The 17,919-nt window shown below is 51.3% G+C and overlaps 7 protein-coding genes across 7 annotated transcripts; 2 read left to right on the forward strand and 5 right to left on the reverse strand.

The window, feature by feature from the left end:
* Window positions 1–210: 210 nt before the first annotated feature.
* Window positions 211–1,548, reverse strand: PPTG_10901 (hypothetical protein; the record flags this gene model as incomplete). Its single annotated transcript, XM_008906402.1, has 1 exon — window positions 211–1,548. The coding sequence occupies one exon, from the start codon at window positions 1,546–1,548 to the stop codon at window positions 211–213; it is 1,338 nt and encodes a 445-aa protein (XP_008904650.1).
* Window positions 1,549–1,982: 434 nt separating this feature from the next.
* On the reverse strand, window positions 1,983–2,590 carry PPTG_22802 (hypothetical protein; the record flags this gene model as incomplete). The annotated part of the gene is made up of 2 exons (XM_008906403.1): window positions 1,983–2,015; window positions 2,522–2,590. 2 exons carry the CDS (start codon window positions 2,588–2,590, stop codon window positions 1,983–1,985), a joined length of 102 nt encoding a protein of 33 aa, XP_008904651.1.
* A 2,027-nt stretch (window positions 2,591–4,617) lies between these two features.
* PPTG_10902 (hypothetical protein) lies at window positions 4,618–5,160 on the forward strand (the record flags this gene model as incomplete). Its single annotated transcript, XM_008906404.1, has 3 exons — window positions 4,618–4,895; window positions 4,957–4,990; window positions 5,023–5,160. 3 exons carry the CDS (start codon window positions 4,618–4,620, stop codon window positions 5,158–5,160), a joined length of 450 nt encoding a protein of 149 aa, XP_008904652.1.
* Window positions 5,161–6,614: 1,454 nt separating this feature from the next.
* Window positions 6,615–7,848, reverse strand: PPTG_10903 (hypothetical protein; the record flags this gene model as incomplete). The annotated part of the gene is made up of 3 exons (XM_008906405.1): window positions 6,615–7,052; window positions 7,139–7,280; window positions 7,343–7,848. The coding sequence occupies 3 exons, from the start codon at window positions 7,846–7,848 to the stop codon at window positions 6,615–6,617; spliced, it is 1,086 nt and encodes a 361-aa protein (XP_008904653.1).
* A 2,154-nt stretch (window positions 7,849–10,002) lies between these two features.
* Window positions 10,003–11,371, forward strand: PPTG_10904 (hypothetical protein). Its single transcript, XM_008906406.1, has one exon. It carries the CDS (start codon window positions 10,190–10,192, stop codon window positions 11,300–11,302), a length of 1,113 nt encoding a protein of 370 aa, XP_008904654.1. The 5' UTR covers window positions 10,003–10,189; the 3' UTR covers window positions 11,303–11,371.
* Window positions 11,372–15,151, reverse strand: PPTG_10905 (hypothetical protein; the record flags this gene model as incomplete). The annotated part of the gene is made up of 1 exon (XM_008906407.1): window positions 11,372–15,151. One exon carries the CDS (start codon window positions 15,149–15,151, stop codon window positions 11,372–11,374), a length of 3,780 nt encoding a protein of 1,259 aa, XP_008904655.1.
* A 422-nt stretch (window positions 15,152–15,573) lies between these two features.
* Window positions 15,574–17,577, reverse strand: PPTG_10906 (hypothetical protein; the record flags this gene model as incomplete). The annotated part of the gene is made up of 1 exon (XM_008906408.1): window positions 15,574–17,577. One exon carries the CDS (start codon window positions 17,575–17,577, stop codon window positions 15,574–15,576), a length of 2,004 nt encoding a protein of 667 aa, XP_008904656.1.
* Window positions 17,578–17,919: the final 342 nt, after the last annotated feature.

Genomic DNA, 17,919 nt, shown 5'->3' on the forward strand with positions numbered 1-17,919 from the left:
CCTTGCATCCTTATTCGTACACTACTACCTATCACACACAGGAAGGGTGCCTCTTACTACTGCGTATCAAGTTTGATACCTCAGACAGTCCAGCCTTCAGTTCTCACGCATTGCCTTGCAGCATCGCGGTTTCCTCTCCTCTCTTGTTTATTGCTTTTCTTGTCATGTTTCTTCCATCAAAACACTCACTCATCACCGCATGCGCGTGCATTAACTGAAGCAGCTGATGCTTCGCACTTTCTTCTTGGTCTGCTTCTCGAACATGCTATCGGCCTGGCGAGTAGACTCGGCCACGATGGCATCAAAGAAATCCACTCCGTCCGTATCCTCCGACATGCCCATGTCCTCGACGATCTCCACTGCCTTGGCGACAACTAATTCCAGCTGCGAGGGGGACGTGAAGTCACCGTCGCGCTGTAGCAGACTGCCGATCTCAAACAGCGAGAATCCAGCCTCCGCTCCACGCTTCAACACCGCCGTACACACACGCATCGTCGTCACACATTCCTCCTCAATTCCAACAGCACGCAGCACGGCCGCATCGCGCGCCTCGTCCAGCGACGCGATGTGGTCCAGCTCAGCACACGTAAACGGGAACTCAGCCTGAGGCCACTGCAGCCAGTCGAACGTCGCGCCGTCCAGGTACTTGTACGACGGCAGACAGAAGCCGTGGTCGATCGGCGTCATAGCGAAAGTCTGGTCATTAGGCCGTGCACTCAGCAAAATGTTGCCGGCGTGGCGGTCAGTGTTAAATAGACGCACGTCCAGGATGCCGATCTTGTGAACCTCAGGGATCGCGAACTTGAGTGTACCCATGTCTTCAGCCGAGCACTGAGAGGGAACGAAGCGCTGCATTGAGCCTTCCTTCTCCTCTCCATTCACATTCAAAACCATCAAATTCGTCACAGGCACCCCACTAAAGCTGCCGTAGGCGTTGTCCAGCAAATAGGCGGCGCGTTCACGGAGAGCTCCGTTGCCAACGCGGAATCCCTTGTTGACTGGGTGTTCCGTGATGCCCACCTCAGCGTTTTCCTTCACGTACCCTCGCGGGTTCTTGGGCGCCATGTACTCCTCATCTCTCGGCTTAAAGATTCCCATGGGGTTCGCCTTCTTACTAGCAGACCCAGTCGATTCCATCGTCAAAAAGTACGCACCACCGCAACCTTCGCTAGTCATCTGGAACGTGCTGCTCGCATCCGCAACCATGCACTTGACCTGGTCAGCGAAGCGCTCGGAAGCCTCTGTGGTGAGCCACTTGGCCTCCAGTCCGGTTGGCAGTTCGATCTCAGGCTCGACACAGTCATTGGACTGCTCTACCACGAGCGGCTCGCTATCACGCTTGAACGGAAGCGGCGACAGGCGGAACTGCACGATCGGATAGAGCTTCGTCACCACCGTGCGCTGCACCAGACCCTTGGCGTTCAACATGGCCGAGCCGTGCAGTCGCAAGCGACTGAAGCGGCTTGGGGATCTCTTGCGCGCATTGGTGTTCTCTATCTCGGTGTCCGCCCTGTCCGAGCTCGCGCGAAACCAGTCAACAGCGCCCATGCTTTCTCTCTCTCTCTGTGCTTGAGTCTCTTTTAGCTTAGCTACGCAGGGGTCAGATGGGCGGGGCTGTGCTTTAGGCTTCTTGCAGGTAGAGACGAGAAGCGAAGAAACGGAAGACAGAGAGAGGCACGAGAGAGAGACAACGGACTTGTTTCTCTCGGGCGGCGAGGCTGGAAGGCGGAGGCGAAGGCGGAGCTTCAAGCGCTACGAGGGCGGAACAGGAGGCTTGTCTGTGAGAGTGCGAATTGCGGAATGACGTCGCAGAAGCGGGGCACCAAAAAAAATAGCCAGCGCGCGATGTGCACTGTTGCGTTTGATAATAGAGTAAACAGGTAATTTTGTATGAAAGAGCATACAATACTTAGACTCAGTGAAGAATTAAATATTTGCATAGAGAGATGATGGAAAGACGAACGAGCATTCACCTGGAGAATTTACTGGCGGTTTGCACCAAACTTTTCTCGCATCTGCGGCAGGAGCATTTGCCTAACAGTAAGCAGGTGTCGGCGTTTTCTCATAGAGCACGATAGGCTTGAGACGCGCTGCTGCTGCAGCTAGAAAAACGCTTCGCACAAACGAATAATAAGTCTCAGTTGTGAACACGGCAAGAGGAGACCACATGCTTGGCTCCCGAGGCAGCCCACATGGCAAGGAGCAGGAGCACGAAAGGATTCGTATTGATCGGACATTCTCTCAGTTGGATTGCCACGACCACACCTCTAGGACCGAGACGCCACGGCGGAGTTGCCAGTGCCGACGGCGGTGGTGATCTGCAAAAAATAACGAGAGATGGCGAAAGGGCACGACAAAAACGCCCCGTTTGCTAAGAACAAGTCGGTTTCGGCGCTGCACACGCACTGGCATGTTGCCACTGGTATTCAGTGCGGATGCTCAGCGTTGCCAACGATGATATCTACTGCACTGCAGAGTCTCCGCAATTAGCGGATACCGCTTGATCTACACGCCGCCGTACGTCACGGTCCGCGATTTGGCGGCGTGTGTCCTCGCCCGCACGCTCTCCGTTTTGCAGGTGCGACCACATTGAAGATGAGAAATTATCAGTGATATTTTTTTAAATTTACCCTTAAAAAGGATGTCTTCATAAGGTTAGGTGGCGGGATAGCACAAACCTATTGAATTTCATAATCACCTTGTTTAGGCATAGCAGTTTTTAGTTGTAAAGACGTCAAGGAGCCACTTGAGCTGCAAGTAAAGCTTGAAGAATGAGAAAATGCGGCTCTAGACCGCTCTCGTGAAGCACGTCCTGCGAACACTATTCTCGCGTACACCCCAAAGCAACAAAAATTTAAGGAATGATGTGACAAGAAATGCTTCCACGAAACTACTCGCTTCCAAGTTACTGCATCAAAGATGCACTACTTTCTGCAAGAGGGAGAGGTAGACAAGGAGGTTCGCGTTAAGGGCTGCGATCGCAAGGTTAGAGTGGCAACTGTTGAGAAGTACGTAAATGCGATATCGGATCTGTACAGTGATCAGCAGAGTCGAGGCGCAAATTCACATTCACATCATCGCAATAGTCTTATCAAAGCCCTGTTGTCGTCTCTAAAACAAGAAACACGAAAAAGGAACAAACGGGAATATCGCGTTGTCCTTCTCCAGAATAATATGCTTCTGCTCGACTTTCACAAGCTGTGGTCACATCCTCCCTCCAACAGCAGCGACTTTGACGCATTCGCCACAGCTGAATGCAAAAATGCTCACTGAGAAGTCGCCGCAGACAATGCGTTTGCAGGATAGAGTGTGGGTCATCTAAACCAGCAACGTCAGGAAACGTTAGCACACTTAGATCGTAAGATCACCGAGCTTGAGGTATCAGAAAATAATATTAATGGCGTGCTGACCCAACTTACGTCGGGAGGAGCTGCTATCCGCATGGCTGTGGATCGGGGAACATCTCGAGCAGCAGCGTTTCCTTCAGACGCACCTCCTACGCAGCAGCAACTGCCTTCAACATACAAACAAGCGAGAGCTCTGAAGACCGTTCACCAAGTGTAGCAAGAATGGGCGGCTGGAGCTCATGCCTGCCCCGCTGTGCGAGACCTAAAGTGGCAACACGGATAAACGTGAAGGAATACCTCTGCCGATAAACGATTCTTCTTTAGACGCAATCGCATCATTGATCGTGTTATACTACTAGGACAGCAGCAGAATGTGTGCGAAGAGGAAGCCGTTTGTATCCTTGAGAGACAGCGCAGGCAACAAACACTTACACTGAATGCCGTAGGTGATAGCTTGAAGGGTATAACTCTGAATTGTAAGATTAGTTTTAGGCCGTGGATGCTGCGTACTGACGTGTGGGTTAGCTGTCTAATCTCTGCTGATAAAAATGTGCACGTTCCTGGCAACTCATCTGGTTCAAGCCAGGAGCGAAGATAAACGGCACCAAAGAAGATAGCCACAAGGTCACACACCAACCCGAAACGGTCAATCTCGGCTGCTCAGGGAAGATCTTTCGGAAGAGACTACTTCCCCGGGCCACTCTACACCCCGCACGATAAAGGCGTCCACCCGCCTTGCCTCATCAAGACCTCCAGATCCTACAAGCTTGAAGTACTCGCTTGTGGTCTGGATCTTACGTCGAACATAGTGTGAAGATATTCCACTACGACTCCACCCAATGGTCGCGTCTCACATAGACACTCAAACTTCACCACTTGAACACTCTCTGCAGTCACCAGAGAACAAGCTCCTGTCCTACCGACGGGTACACAAGTTGAACAGGTTTGCGGATCATCGGGGAGGTGGGGGAGAGGGGGGCTGCTAGTTGTTGTCTGGATTCAGATGGGTCCGCAATCTTGCATATTATGCTGATCCCGCTACATCACATATTAAACAAAAAAAACTCTCTCTCTTTTTCTCTCTCCACTGGCCGTTAGTCGATTTTTCGCGAAACGAGTGCAAGGCGTTCCTCATGAGCTGGGGCGCTTACGAATGGTTGTCTATATGGCTAACAATCCGGAGAATGTACTGTACTACACAAGATCTCTGCAACCCTGTAAAAAGTACTGATTAAGTGATAAGAAAAAAAATCTGGAAAACTTTGAACCCATGCCCAACTTCAAAGCCAACCGTTCTTTCACACAAAAAAGCGCGCATTCTAACAATGCGGTCTGTACCGCATTAAACAGTCAGAAATCTAAAGCCATTGACGAGGCTAACGCGCATGGAATATCTACAGAGTTCGCCAAGAAGTACAGCATTCACCGCGCGACGCTGTATCGATGGGCGAAATCTCAAGTCGAGGTCAAGGCCGCTCGCCTCACGAAGACGTTTGCGGTTGATACGCGCCGAGGCCCGTCTATTAAGTATCCAGAACTTGAGAAGAGGTATGGACATTTACTTTTTTTCGAAATTTGTCGTACTAACCAACTACGAGCAGGTTTCTAGAATGGGTGACCGATATGAGAAGCAATCGGTCATGGTATGTCACTAGTGAGTGTCTCCTGATTGTAGGTGGACGCTTCAAGCCACGATTGCTCTCTGAGAGAAGAGACTGCACAGCCGTGGAGTACTTGCGGCGTTTTAGACTCCGCAACAGGATCTCCATACGTCGCATCACTCACCGAGGCACTAAGCATCCCTCAGATTTAGAGATACACATTTATTTTTCTCTACGTATTTTTACTTCTTGTATGTAAGATTTTATTTGTTTAGTTATGTGTACATTTCGATCTAGAATGTTGCTACTGGTTTGGAGCAAGCATGCGCTGGACAACTGAAAATAGCAGTATTGTATCATGCTTTCCGGGCTCAGCAAGTCCTAGCATGTGTACAATATGGATTCCGTGCGTCGGTATTTCTCTGCGCGTCGGCAACAGGTAAAAAAAAGCTGTCTCTTATTGTTTTTGCCGGCGTTCCTAACGTCGACGTGCACGATGAGCTTATAAACCACCCTTTGCATCAAGATTGTGTTATGCTCATGGTGCAACGGAAGGCGTACTGTGACGAACGCGTGATGCTAGAATGGATCGACGATGTAGTTTTTCTTTAAACTTTTCACTTTTGATTTGTTTTCTTTAAAACAAAATTTGTAGGTGTGGGGTTCTGATACATGCAATCAGAGGCTTTGTTGCTAAACAGTCTGAAAACGCATAAAATTGCCAGTGTGCGCCAAGCTGGAAGAAAAATACTGTACTAAAGTTTAGTTCGCCCCCCCCCCCCCCCCGCAGTATCACAGGCCTTGCCCAACCAATGGATGTGGCTGTGATGCGAATGTTTAAGTCAGGGTGTCGAAGACTATACGTTAATTATCACATCAACCATGACTTTCCCGATTCAACTACTGCGCGGTATTTTTTTATCACATAGATCGTGATACTTGCTTGGGAGAGCACTGAGTTCGAGCGCATTGCTCAGGGATTTTGAGGGTAGTTCTTCTACCCGTGGATCCACGTGAATCCGATGGCGCTTTTAGGCTTCCAGATCCTTCCAGCGAGCCCTCTGGTGTAGCCGAATCAGCGTTAGATGCTGAGCCTGAATAATTTTTTTCTTTGCATCTTTTGATTTTAGATCTAAACATTATTTTAAACAAGGATGGGTGTTTGTTGTGGAGGGTGTGTCACTTCAAAGCTTTACGTCATGTTTTGACTTTTACGTTCGGGTTGCATCGAATCTGTCGAGTCATCTTCCGCGCTTCCCAGGAGTAAGGGGAGAAGTCGTCTTGAGTAGCAAGTAGCAAAAGAAAGAGTAAGTGATGTTTGTAGAATTTAAAGGAGAGCACACGTGGATGCCTGTAATGGGTCCAACTCCAGTTGCATAAGTAGGTAGATATCTCTCAGTTATTACATAAGTAGACATAGTGACACACGGCTAGCGTGTGTCAAGATGTTATTATCTCATTGGTTGATAGTGGGTGCCAGACCCACTTATAGACTAACCAGGTGTTGACCTGCATTTGAGTGGTTTACATGAGGCTAGGGAGGAGGCCGCCCTGGTCCAAAATACTTCCTCTGGCCGAAAATGATCGCAGGTATGCCATATGACGATGTAAGGGCTAAGATCTAAAGTGATTAAGGATTTGTATCGTATTGAGCGGGTATTAGTTTTCACCACAGAGAAGAACACTGCCACGATCTCCACTCTGCAGCGTTCTGATATAACTCGAGCTCACATGTCAGATCCCTTGGCAGACAGTTGGCTCTACGCAGCTTGGCCTTGCCCATATGTGGCAGCTTGTACTGATTTCCTCCATCTTCCTTGAGAATGCAGAGCATATAGCTTTGAAGAGTCAAGAAAATGTCGTCTAAAGTGTCTGCGCTCATCGTTTTGTACGCGTCGTCGACTGCATCGATCAGATCCGTGAACTTGTAGATAGGAATCCGATATTGTAACGACTGAATTGATGCAAACAGACCCAGGTCCAACACGTTCAAGTCGGGCGAGTTGGGAGGCTGGAAGATTAGGCGGATCGACCAGCCTCCTTCCAGCCCAGCCGCGAGGATGTCGGGGTCGAACGGTGAGATATGAGGCTTAGCGTTATCTTGCTGTATAAAATTGTGCCTCGTCGCTGACAAGGCCACCGGGTTTTAATTGCTGGAAATACATGACAAAGCAAAAACCTTTTGTACACCTCCCGATCAATGCTCTCAATGTTGCGCGTGCATATAGTACCTGTCGGTCTATACTGGCTAGACCGCTGGGCGACATATTCCTCGGTTAATGCCCAGATGCCGATCTTGCCGTTACATCTGCACTTCCGATGAAAGTCGTATCTAGAAAACAAATGTTGGGGGTCAATTATAAAGTAGCAAAATATGATGTATTGCAGCTTTACCTCGGTCTCGCCACGGCGGCGAGAAACATGGTCTTCGGGATGAAGTTCTTACTCTTGCGGTCCCGTTGCGGATGCAATTCTTCATCAAGAAGCATGTACGTGCGCTTGTTTGTATCTTGGTTGAACCGTTTCTCATCTATATGAACGACATTCTCCATGCTTTCGAATTCATGGCTCTCGTCGTCGATATAGCTGAGAACGTGCTCCACCCTCATGTGCTTGTTTTGGGCTGTCAGGGCAGGCTTGATTCGGGTCGAACTGCGGTGCAAGCGGCTATCCTTGAGCATGGCAGTCACTAAGTGCCGCGTGATGCCAGCGTCGATCGCTGTGCGTCGAACAACAAAGCGCTCTTCAACGGGAACCTGGGCCAACTTTCGGGCAACTTCATCGCGGTCTATTGGCATCCTTCCTGACTTGCTCTTGATCCTGCTTCGCCAGTCACCTCCGCTGATGCCGCGTACACGTACGGGTGTACTGGGTCCACAGGCGCCCAACAGCAGTCGCATCACAGCCAAATTTCCTCGCAACTTACGCCTTTGCTCCGTGCTTTAATTTTCCCCCTCTAACGCGCGTCAGAAGCTCGTCGATTATTGCACAGCGCTCGTGATCAGTAAGGTTTGGCATGATAGAGATCGCGGACTAAATGAGATTCCTGTGGCCGTGGCGGGTGCCCCCAAAATGAAATGCTGGAAACGCCAGCTTCTCAGAGCCATTACTTCTGAACTACGGCTCCGATCGTGCCAAATCGAGTATTGCCCAATAGCCTAAGTGACAAGGATCATTTTAAGCCAATCAGCACGGCAATGAGCAGACATTGAGAAAGTTATGACCAACGTTTTACAAACCTGCGATCATTCTTGGACAGAGGAAGTAAACCAGAGTTGAATTTGACAAAAACCAAAGACTTGGTCTAACTATTGCGAGCTTCCTCTACACTACAGTGTAAGCTAAAAACGGTAACTCTAGCCCCGTTACAATGCCTCAGACCAACAGTTTAGAGCCTCCCAAATTAGAGCGCTTCAGAGTAAACATACTTGTTGAGACTGAGTACTCGAGGTGAACAGCTTTACAGACTATCCAAGGTATCGGTATTAGATCCACATTCCCTCGTTGATCTCCTTATTCCTGAAATAGGTGCTGACGGTGACTGGATCACCACTTGCTAGAGGTCGTTGCAATTCCGCGAACGAATGCGTTGGCTAGGTGGAGTTGAGATACTGTTAGCTTTGCTAATAATCAGTCTGTTCGCTCCTGAAAAATCTGTTTCTTCGACTGCGCTATTCTACGCAACAAGCATTCAGATTTAGATAATGGATACTACTAGTAGTGTTCAGTAAATTTATCGTAACAGCTTATTCAATATTTCCGCAACAGATTTTAAGTAGCAGCCACTCATTGGTGCTGTTAAAGATGACAGTATAGCAAGCTGTTGTTTTAACGAAACGAACAGGAGTGTGACCCTCAAAATACTGATCTGAAGGATCTGAAATGTTATACATATTTTAGCAAAATGAAGTTTGAGTGTTTTATCAGACTGACTGACTAATCCGTACCACTTTTCGTGACATCTCCCGTAGTAAAATGAAGGGTACGGGCGGAGGCCGTTTACAAAATTAATAATTGCTCAAGAATATTTTTAACAAATTGTTGTAAGCATATTTTTGTAGCATGAGCGGATGGTACAGCTGTCAAAGTAGTTATCCGCGCTTACGGGTACTTTGAATACATGCACGCGAGGCGGGTGCTGTCGAATCGATTGGTGCGTTTCTTCCTAACAAATAGGACTTACTGTCGCGACTGTTAATATTTTTTTTTACATACTTATACAGTACAGAAGGCACCCCGTTTTCGCGGGAGTGAACTATATAGGATTTGCATACACATCAGACACACGAGCACATTTGGCAACTAAATTAAGCAGTTTATCAAAGGTCCGAGGGCGCGAAAACTGGGTGAAGTACTGTACTCGGTTGCATTGACGATTCGGGTCTCTGTAGGCAAATCTCCCGTGAAAATTACAACAAGGGCATCGAGCCTTGCTCAATGCAAGACAACACGTCGTGGTGACTTCATTGACCGAGGCCCGTGTTACACGGTGCTCCAAGAGTTCACCGCCACCAGAACAAACATGTAGAGCTTCGAACGAGCCTCCGTGCGCGATCCTACCGTCGCTACCTACATAATAGCGTCCGTTCGGGGCTCATTTGCAGCTGCATCATATCCAGAGTTGGCGCCAGATCGAAGGAGAAAGAAAAGTGGCGTAGCACTATGATGGCTGGGCCAACCCGGGCCCTTGAGTCCTGCTGGCAGCGCGCCATGCCGCTGGACGCGTGCAATATAGATAGGTCAATAGCGGACTCTGCCTCCTGCAGCAATGCCTCGTGGCCTACAGCCCTCAAGTCATCTCTGCTGCAAGGCTCTACCATGCCATCATGGTGCAAGGTTACCAATACCCTCCTCATCCCCGCCACCTGTCACCTCGTGTGCTGATTAGCAAATACAGTGAGTGTCCGGGCTAAATCCGAATGGGTTCACTGTGGCCCACCCGCGCATAACCAGGCTATTTTTGGCGCCAAGCGCGACGACTGGTCAAAATGTGGAAGAGACCACCGATATGATTCGCGCAAAGTCTCTCTTCGACTATCCGCCAATGGGACGCTTGCTGCCTGCCCGGGCTGGATCATTAGCCCGCCAGCCCATATTGCTGGCAATACCGGTTTGCATCGATGATGCTTGGCCATCGTGTCGGCCCCTCTTCCTCGCGCTCTTGCCGCCATTCCGTTGTTTCCCGTGGCCTGCGCAAGCCTCGTGTTGTATATTCCTCTCTGTGTCTGTTCGTCCCCCTCTATGCCTATCGATATGTCTGCTGTACCTGTGTCCACGATGCCGTATGAACTGCCCGAGGCGTGCACGTCCGAGGCGCACGAGATCATTCAGTGGGCACTGCTCAAGGAGAAACACTACCCGGCGCTGCGGAACCCGATGTACCTCTCGGAGGTACAGCGCCACGGTATGACATCCACCTGGCGTCTTCGAGTATGTCGCTGGATGTTTGAGACCGCGAAGGAGTTCGAGTTGCAGATGGACACGGTTTACGGTGCCCTACACTTCCTGGACCAGTATCTCAGCGTACACTCGGTGGACCGAGTGACGCTGCAGCTCCTGGGTATGATCTGCATGTGGACGGCCAGCAAGATGCACGAGGGTAAGCCCATTCTCCTTGAGGAGATGGCACTCATGTGCGAGCGCAAGTTCTCACGCGCACAAATGGTCGACGCCGAGGCACAACTCGTGCGTCTCATCGGCTTCCGCTTTAACCCCCCGAACGTCTTCACTATGGCCAGAGACTTCGTGAACGAGCTCCCATTTGACAACGACGCCGACCGTCGGGCCAACTGCGTCGCCTCTGTATTCAATCTCCTCGAGCGTGTGGTCGAGGACACGTCGTCTCTCGACTGCTCGGCCTCAAGTCTAGCCAAGGCCGCTGTCCAACTCGTAGCCAAGTCAGAGTACAACCTCACAGTCGCACAGGTTCTCAAGTCTCTCAAGACAGTCAAAATCGTCGAAAGCGCCTACCGCGCAGCCTTCAAAATTGTGCGTGGCGCCTACTTCGGCACGACCCCCGCCTCCTCGCGGTCCAAGACTTCACAAGCTGCTATCTCTGAGATGGTGGAGCCTCTTAAGGCTTTGACCCAGAGCCCCACGGCCATCGAACAAGGTCCGTCGTTCCAGGATGACGAGGTCTCATCAGACACTAGCAACCTGGACGACTCGTACCTCATCTGCACCGAGACGCTCTCTCCTTCTCCCTCACAAGCACCCCCTGCACCCGTGCGAACGAGTGCATCCTCTTCATCTATCATCGGTGTTACTCGGACTGCGTCATCACCAGCGCGGTCCGAGCCCGATACCAAGCGAGCCAACAAGCGTCAGCGTAAGTTGAGCATGCAAACACAATAGGAAAAAAAACACAAAATTGTAGATAGGAAACAATCGGAAGCCAAAAATAAAACTAATTTATACTCTAAACTACTCGCTGTCTTCATCACTAATCTCAATACACGTCACGCTTCCGTCGCTGTTGTCTGCATGTTGAGCCTCATTCTGGTCCTTTTGGTGACGTTGACGCTCCTCTTCTTGTTCCTGTTGGGTGAAGAATAGTCTTTTGAGGTCTCCAGTCGACAGTCGAGTCTCACGCAGTCGGTTCTTCTTCGCACTAGACAGGACATTGTCATCGCCCAAGAAAGCCGCTGTAAGCTGACGCTTCTTGTTCTGCAATTCCACTACACGTTCTTCAATTGAGCCTTTAACGATGAAGCGAACGACGCGAACTTCCCTCGTCTGACCGAAACGATGTGCACGATCGATAGCCTGACGCTCAAGACTCGGATTCCAGCTAGGCTCCATGATGAAGACGTGTGCAGCAGCTGTAAGATTCAATCCCAGACCTCCAGTACGCAAAGAGAGTAGCAACACATCGAGCGGTGGGCCAACGACTGGTCCTCTATCGAGACTGTCTTCCTGCTGCTGGAAATTCCGCACAACCTGCTCGCGATCTTTGGCTGGCATCCTACCGTCCAGCTTAGCGAATGCTATAGCCATATTCCCAGTCTCTGATGCGTCTTCCAACGACAAAGCTCGCGTTTCACACTGAGCATTATGAACCTCCAGACGCTCTGCAATCATATCCAGAAAACTCGTCCATTGTGAGATAACCAACACTCGCTCTCGACGGGCTCGCACCTTATTCAGTTCCTTCATCAATGCTGTCAGCTTTGTCGATTCCAAGGGACCACATCCGGGTACAGTATCAGTACCCGATCGCTGTTCTTGAAGGCTCTTCAAAAGTTCAGCTTCTCCAGTTGAGAATGGAGAAATACCGTCCCTGCCATCGCCGACCAATGCGTCAGCACTATCTGCTCGTGTCTGTACTTCTGCCAACGGGTCTGCAGTCACCAAAGCACAGGCATCACACACTTGACGCAGTCGTAGGATAAGCTCAAACACGTGCATGAACAGTGGTCGTTCTTCGCCATCTTTTGTAGGAGTAGTAAGAGGCACTCGCCGATTCTGCTTGGCTTCTTTGGACTGTAAATACCGAAGCACTTGTCGTTTAGTAGAGCGATGCAACAGCATGTACAGAGCTCGCTCGACATCTGAATTGAACTCCAACTCGATAGTCTCTTCGGTTTTCTCTGGTAGCTCCAGGATAGGAGCGTTTGAACGCGCGTCCAGTGTAGACTTCAGTCGGCGCATCACAACGCGAGGCACCAGTGCACCTAGTTCTCGTTCAGATAGAGCATGAGCACGGTTGCCAAGTCCTACAAACTGCAGCAACGCCGCCAAGTCTGCTGTTCCATTCTGGATGGGCGTTCCAGTCACACACCAACGACGTCGACTGCCAAGCATAAACGCAGCTCGTGCTCGTGCACATCCAGCGTTCGAGATCAGGTGGCTTTCGTCCAAGATCACTCGGAACCACTGCAGTTGATGCAGCTTTGACGTCACCACAGACTTCTTAGACTGTGGAGTCAGTCGAGGTGCTTGATGCCATCCATCAGTATCACCACCATGCTCTTGGCCGCCGTCGTCGTCGCTGTCCTTGTCTCGAACCTTGCACTCCAATAGTCGAAGAGTGTCGTATGTCGAGAGCACAATATCTGCTCCCATGAACTGAGTGGCAGAGCGGAAGCTCTTGCGTGTAGTACCTTGATACGTCACCACGCTCAAGTTCGTTTTAGCTCGAATCTCATGTTCCCATTGCGACAAGATAGACAGCGGCGTTACGATAAGTGTCGGAGGTGTAAGCCGCGGCACTGTGCTGCCTGTCTTGCCTCTCGCTTGAGCATCAGCCTCTCGAGCTTGACGAAGAGATTCGCATATAAGAGCAAGGCAACATACAGTCTTTCCAAGTCCCATTTCATCCGCCAGTACTCCACCACATACCTTCGCAACCAAAGCGTCAACCGCAGTTGCATCTCCGCGGCGTTGCTGATCAATAGTAACAGGATCGCCAGAGTCCTTCTCTCTCTCCAGCATCCACTGCAGCGCCTCCTTCTGATACGGTTGCAGTTCTACCATGAGTTCTGGCACGACGTACGGGAATACTCCGGGCTTCGCTGCTAGGGATTTTCGACGTCTGTGACGTCGGCGTCGATCACTTGCAAAGCGATATTCCATTTCCAGAGGTAGCTTAGTATGCAGCAGCGCGCCTCGGTTTGCACGCTTCCGCGATAAAGCAGATCTAGAAGCCGGTGGAGCAGTTGGAGGAGTTTGGACAGCTCTCTTCGTCGAAGGTGTAGGGGAACCATGAGGCGCTTTCCTTGCTGACGAAGCTGTTGGAGAAGCAAACGTTGTGCGTCTTGCCGAAGAAGCTGTAGGGGTAGCATACGTTCGCTTCCTCGTTGACGAGGCTATGGGTGTTGCATAAGAGGTTTTTCTTGCTGACGAAGCTGTGGGGGTCGCGTACGATGTTCTTCGAGCTGAGGACGCTGTGGGTGAAGCGAAGGTTGAACGTTTTGTAGTCGCAGGGTTATGTTGCTTTACTACGCGCTTGCGTTTGACAGAAGTGGGAGTTGACGGTTTGTGTGATTTCGCTGAAGCTTTTTTTGTCTTTGCTGCGATTCTGGTGTCTTCTTGAGTAGATTCTCCAACAGGTTGACTTGCAACTGGGGAGCAAGGGACACTTTCCACTGCAAGTTGCTCGGGCTCAAGCATCTCTACGTCTTGTTGCTGATCCTCGTTACTGTATTCAGTTCCATTGCCAAACTCATAGTCGGGTTCTGAAGCCCATGGCGGCCTCTTAGTTGTATCTTCGGATGGAGGCGATTGATGAACAGGATGGTCATCGCTTTCAGGAACGATTGGCGTATTTACATTCGCTTTTTCAACCTCGATCACGTCCTCTTCTTCAGGCCCAGCCTTCTCGTTGCCATCATCCTCTTCACTATCACTGCTAAATACCAGTTCCTTAGATACGTTCAGCTCTTCAGAATCGTTATGGCCCATTACCAGATTTACTACAGCTTTGTCATCCACATCTTTATCTTCACACTCGATAATCTGCACTTGTTCTTTGTCCTCTTCACAATCTGCTTCCTTCGCCACCGCAGCCTTTTCCTCTTCCCCATGTGCTTCAGACATATCGATCATCTGTGTGTCTTCCACCTCCACCTCTTCATCCATGTGAGTCCTTTCATTCTCGTCGTCGCTCAAATACATCGACTGCATCGACACATCCAGATCTTCTCTGAAACTCGGTTCCAGTGACCGACGAGGGGTTCGTCGCGTCTTTCTAGCAGGTTTCGGAGACCATTGACCGGGTGTCCAGGGTGACTTTGCAGCTCCTAAAGACGGCGAAATTGTGCCTGCACACTCAATCGAAGTGCGTCTATTGTCTGCAATAGGCGATACATCGCCCATTCGCAATTGCAATCGCTGCGAGGCACTCACGCGGCGTTGAGGGGTCGACTGGGACGCGAAATCTTGCGAACTGAACGCCGGGAACATGCTCTGACTGTCTGGCGACGGCGGGGTGCTGTAGACGTATGATCCTTCCGACATAATCGAGTCCTGCGGCGCTGAAAGCGTTTGTGACGCGGGGATAGGCGCCTGCCATCGACTATGGTTGGGCGGAGCGTGCTTGATACCCACCGACGCCAGCACTTCTCGAAGCTGACGCTCGTCCTCCTGCGTCACGGCTGGAGAACATTGCAGTGCGTATTTGCCGAAGCGGTTAGCGATCACTTGACGCGCGTAGTGGCGCCAGTCGCGCTCGTACTCGCGCTGCCATCGCCCTGCGGCCGCCATGGCCGCCAGACCGATCTCAAATTCAAATTTCAAACGTGTAACTATAATTTCAACCAATCAGAAGCGAGAATATCCATTATTGCTGAGCACAAAAAGAAAACGTTGAGCGAAACGTTGAAGTGAGAACGTTGTTGTGGAAGTAGTTCTTTGGATACTTCGATGCGCTCTCGGAGAGTCGCTGTGCTAATGTGCCACTACTGCCAAAACACATAGGAAGCGACAAGCAGGAGCCCTCGGGTCGAGCTGCCACGTGTTCTTCCTCATAATGTCGCCAACGCGGTCGAGCTGTTTCTGGTTTGAATGCTGGCGACAGACGTCACTACTGGTACTGGGGGGTTGCTATGGAAACAAGGGGAGCTCCCTGCATCTGCGTCTAATGCAGGGGCTTCAGGACGATATGAGACTGGAACGGAGAAAGCAGGCTATCGCCGCCGCACAGCAAACCGCTGGAACAAGCTGCCAGTCGATTGTGTCCGCTCGGGAACTTCATTCGCCCCCGGCAAAGAATGGGCCTTCTTCCTCGTCGTAAAGGGGAACCCACGTCGCGTGGCTGACGTTTGTGCGTTCCTCTCTTCGGCGGCTTGAAGTAGAGACTGGCAGTCGTGGAAACGAAGGTTCTCCGGGCTAAGAACGTTGTACACCGTGTCGTCATCCTGTCGGGTGTTCTGCTGATTCGAGGCGGTCGGGTACGGCTCCGGGTGTGGACCAAACAAGCTGGTAGCAGCCACACTGGCGTAGTATCCAGACTTGGACTGGGCCATGGTTGCCAAGTGGAGACCATAGCCAGCTAACGACGAGGTTGACGATACTGTCGAGTAGTTGAGTGAAGCTACAGAGTTGCTGTGCTCCAGCAGATCGGACTTCAGTCCATTCGACAGCGGTCCTAAGTGGCCAATCTGATTGTCTCCCTCGTACTCGTCGCAGTTGGTGACCGATGGACACACAGCCAGCGAATCCAGCGATTCAATCACAGACACGTGATCATCACCATCCGCCCTGTCCTTCGAGCGCAGAGACTGACGCAGTTGGCTGCACTGAGCATCCAGCAGCGAGTCCAGAGCTGTAGAGCTGTCGTTGTTGTTGCTAGAGGTGAGGTCGGTGAGGTCTGCAGTTGTGAGCTCCACGTCGCTGAAGTACCGGTTATTGCCATCATCCTGCTCGTAAGGCGGAGGCGACGAGGTTTTCCTCACCGACTCGCCCTCGGTGCTCGTGTCCGACATGCATTCTTCATCCACGCCACGCCAACGTTGCCGTCGGGACTTCACCACGTCATAATTAAAGCCATACTCGCCGCCACTCGTCATCTCATCCGCAGTGGGAGAATGCGCCTCTGATTGCTCGCCAAAGATCGAGGTCAAGTCCGAATTGTAGTCGTGCAGCGTTGGCTCCGATGACTCGCCAATCAGGTTCTCCGTGTACTGAGTCAGCTTGTCAAGCTGCGATCGTAGCATCGTCGAGCGGTTGATCTGCTGCTGAAGACGGATCTCCAGCATGGCGTTCTTCACTTCTAGGCGCTCGCTCTTCTGACACACATCTTCGTACTTGGCCTGCAGCTCCGTGTACGCCTTCTCGACTTCACGGTACTTCTTTTCCAGGGGCGTCTCCACAGGGGTCACTGGTTCCGAAATAGAGGCCTCGCTTAATCTAGGCGCACTGTGGACAAGTCCAGCAGAGGTCAGAGCCTCGATCCATTGGGCATTAGTAGCCACCATCTTCTCCAGAACAGACTTCATCTCGTGCGTCTCCTTCTCCAGGAACTCCAAGTGGTGGTCAAACACCGTCTGGCTCTGGTTGTTGTTCTGGTGGGTGATCTGGTTGCTCATCGGTCGGGCCGGCGACGTCGCGCGCATGGAACGCGACGAAGGCGAAGACGCCGCGGGCCGTTGGAAAGACGCAAATGCCGGTGCTTCCTGTTGTTGCTGCTGTTGCTGATGTAGAGAAAGCCTCGCCTTCGTCAGACCGACTGAGGAGCGGACGTCGCCCGCTGACTGGAATGGCTTCCGAGTTGACATTCTCCTGGACGCCTGTCGTCGCGGGGCCTCGAGGGCGCGCGAGGGCGTCGGCCCCATCGACACCGATAGGTCTTCCCGCTCAGGTGACGCCTCAGGCGATTCCGGGGACAGATCAGTGATGGTGAAGCGACCTCTGACTTGCGTCTTACCCTTGCGCACGGACGAGCTGGAGGCCGATAGGTCTTCGTAGTTGTTATTGTTGTTGTTGTCTTCTTCGTCGTCCTCTCGGGGCTCCTCAGGCGTGTCGGGCACGTCGGTGACCACGAATTTACGCGGCACACGGAGCTTGCGTCCAGTAATTTTAGTTACTGAGCGTCGGCGTGCATCCAGGCGCTGCTCGGTAGTTGTGCGCACCAGCGGAGGCTCCGGTGGCGGCCGCGAGCAGGGCGTCGAGACGGTGCTGGAGGTCGTCATGAGTTTCTAGCTGATGCTACTACGCCACTTTGGGCGGGACCACGCGAGTCGAAGGAGGTCTATCTTTTCTATCGCGGGGAGCAGCCGATAGGCAACTAACGAGAGCGGTACGACGCGCGGACAAGCCACTGCACCTTGACGCGGAAGTCTCTGGTCTGATACTAAACCTTAGTGAGGCCCATACAAACACTCGGACCAGGGAGAGGAGCCGGAAATTCGGATTTTCGGGTTTATTTTCAAAAGGACCCGCGGGTTTGAACCCGAAACCCGACGGGTTCATTTTGCCTTACAAATGCCAAGTCATCGATTAGACGATTTTTTTGTCCCGTAACTTTTACAGAA

The sequence above is a fragment of the Phytophthora parasitica genome, assembly GCF_000247585.1.
Source record: "Phytophthora parasitica INRA-310 unplaced genomic scaffold supercont2.23, whole genome shotgun sequence".
Taxonomy (NCBI): domain Eukaryota; phylum Oomycota; class Peronosporomycetes; order Peronosporales; family Peronosporaceae; genus Phytophthora; species Phytophthora nicotianae.

Coding starts and splice junctions, on each gene's coding strand:
- PPTG_10904 (XM_008906406.1), top strand. CDS start 10,190: ATGCCTATCGATATGTCTGCTGTACCTGTGTCCACGATGCCGTATGAA.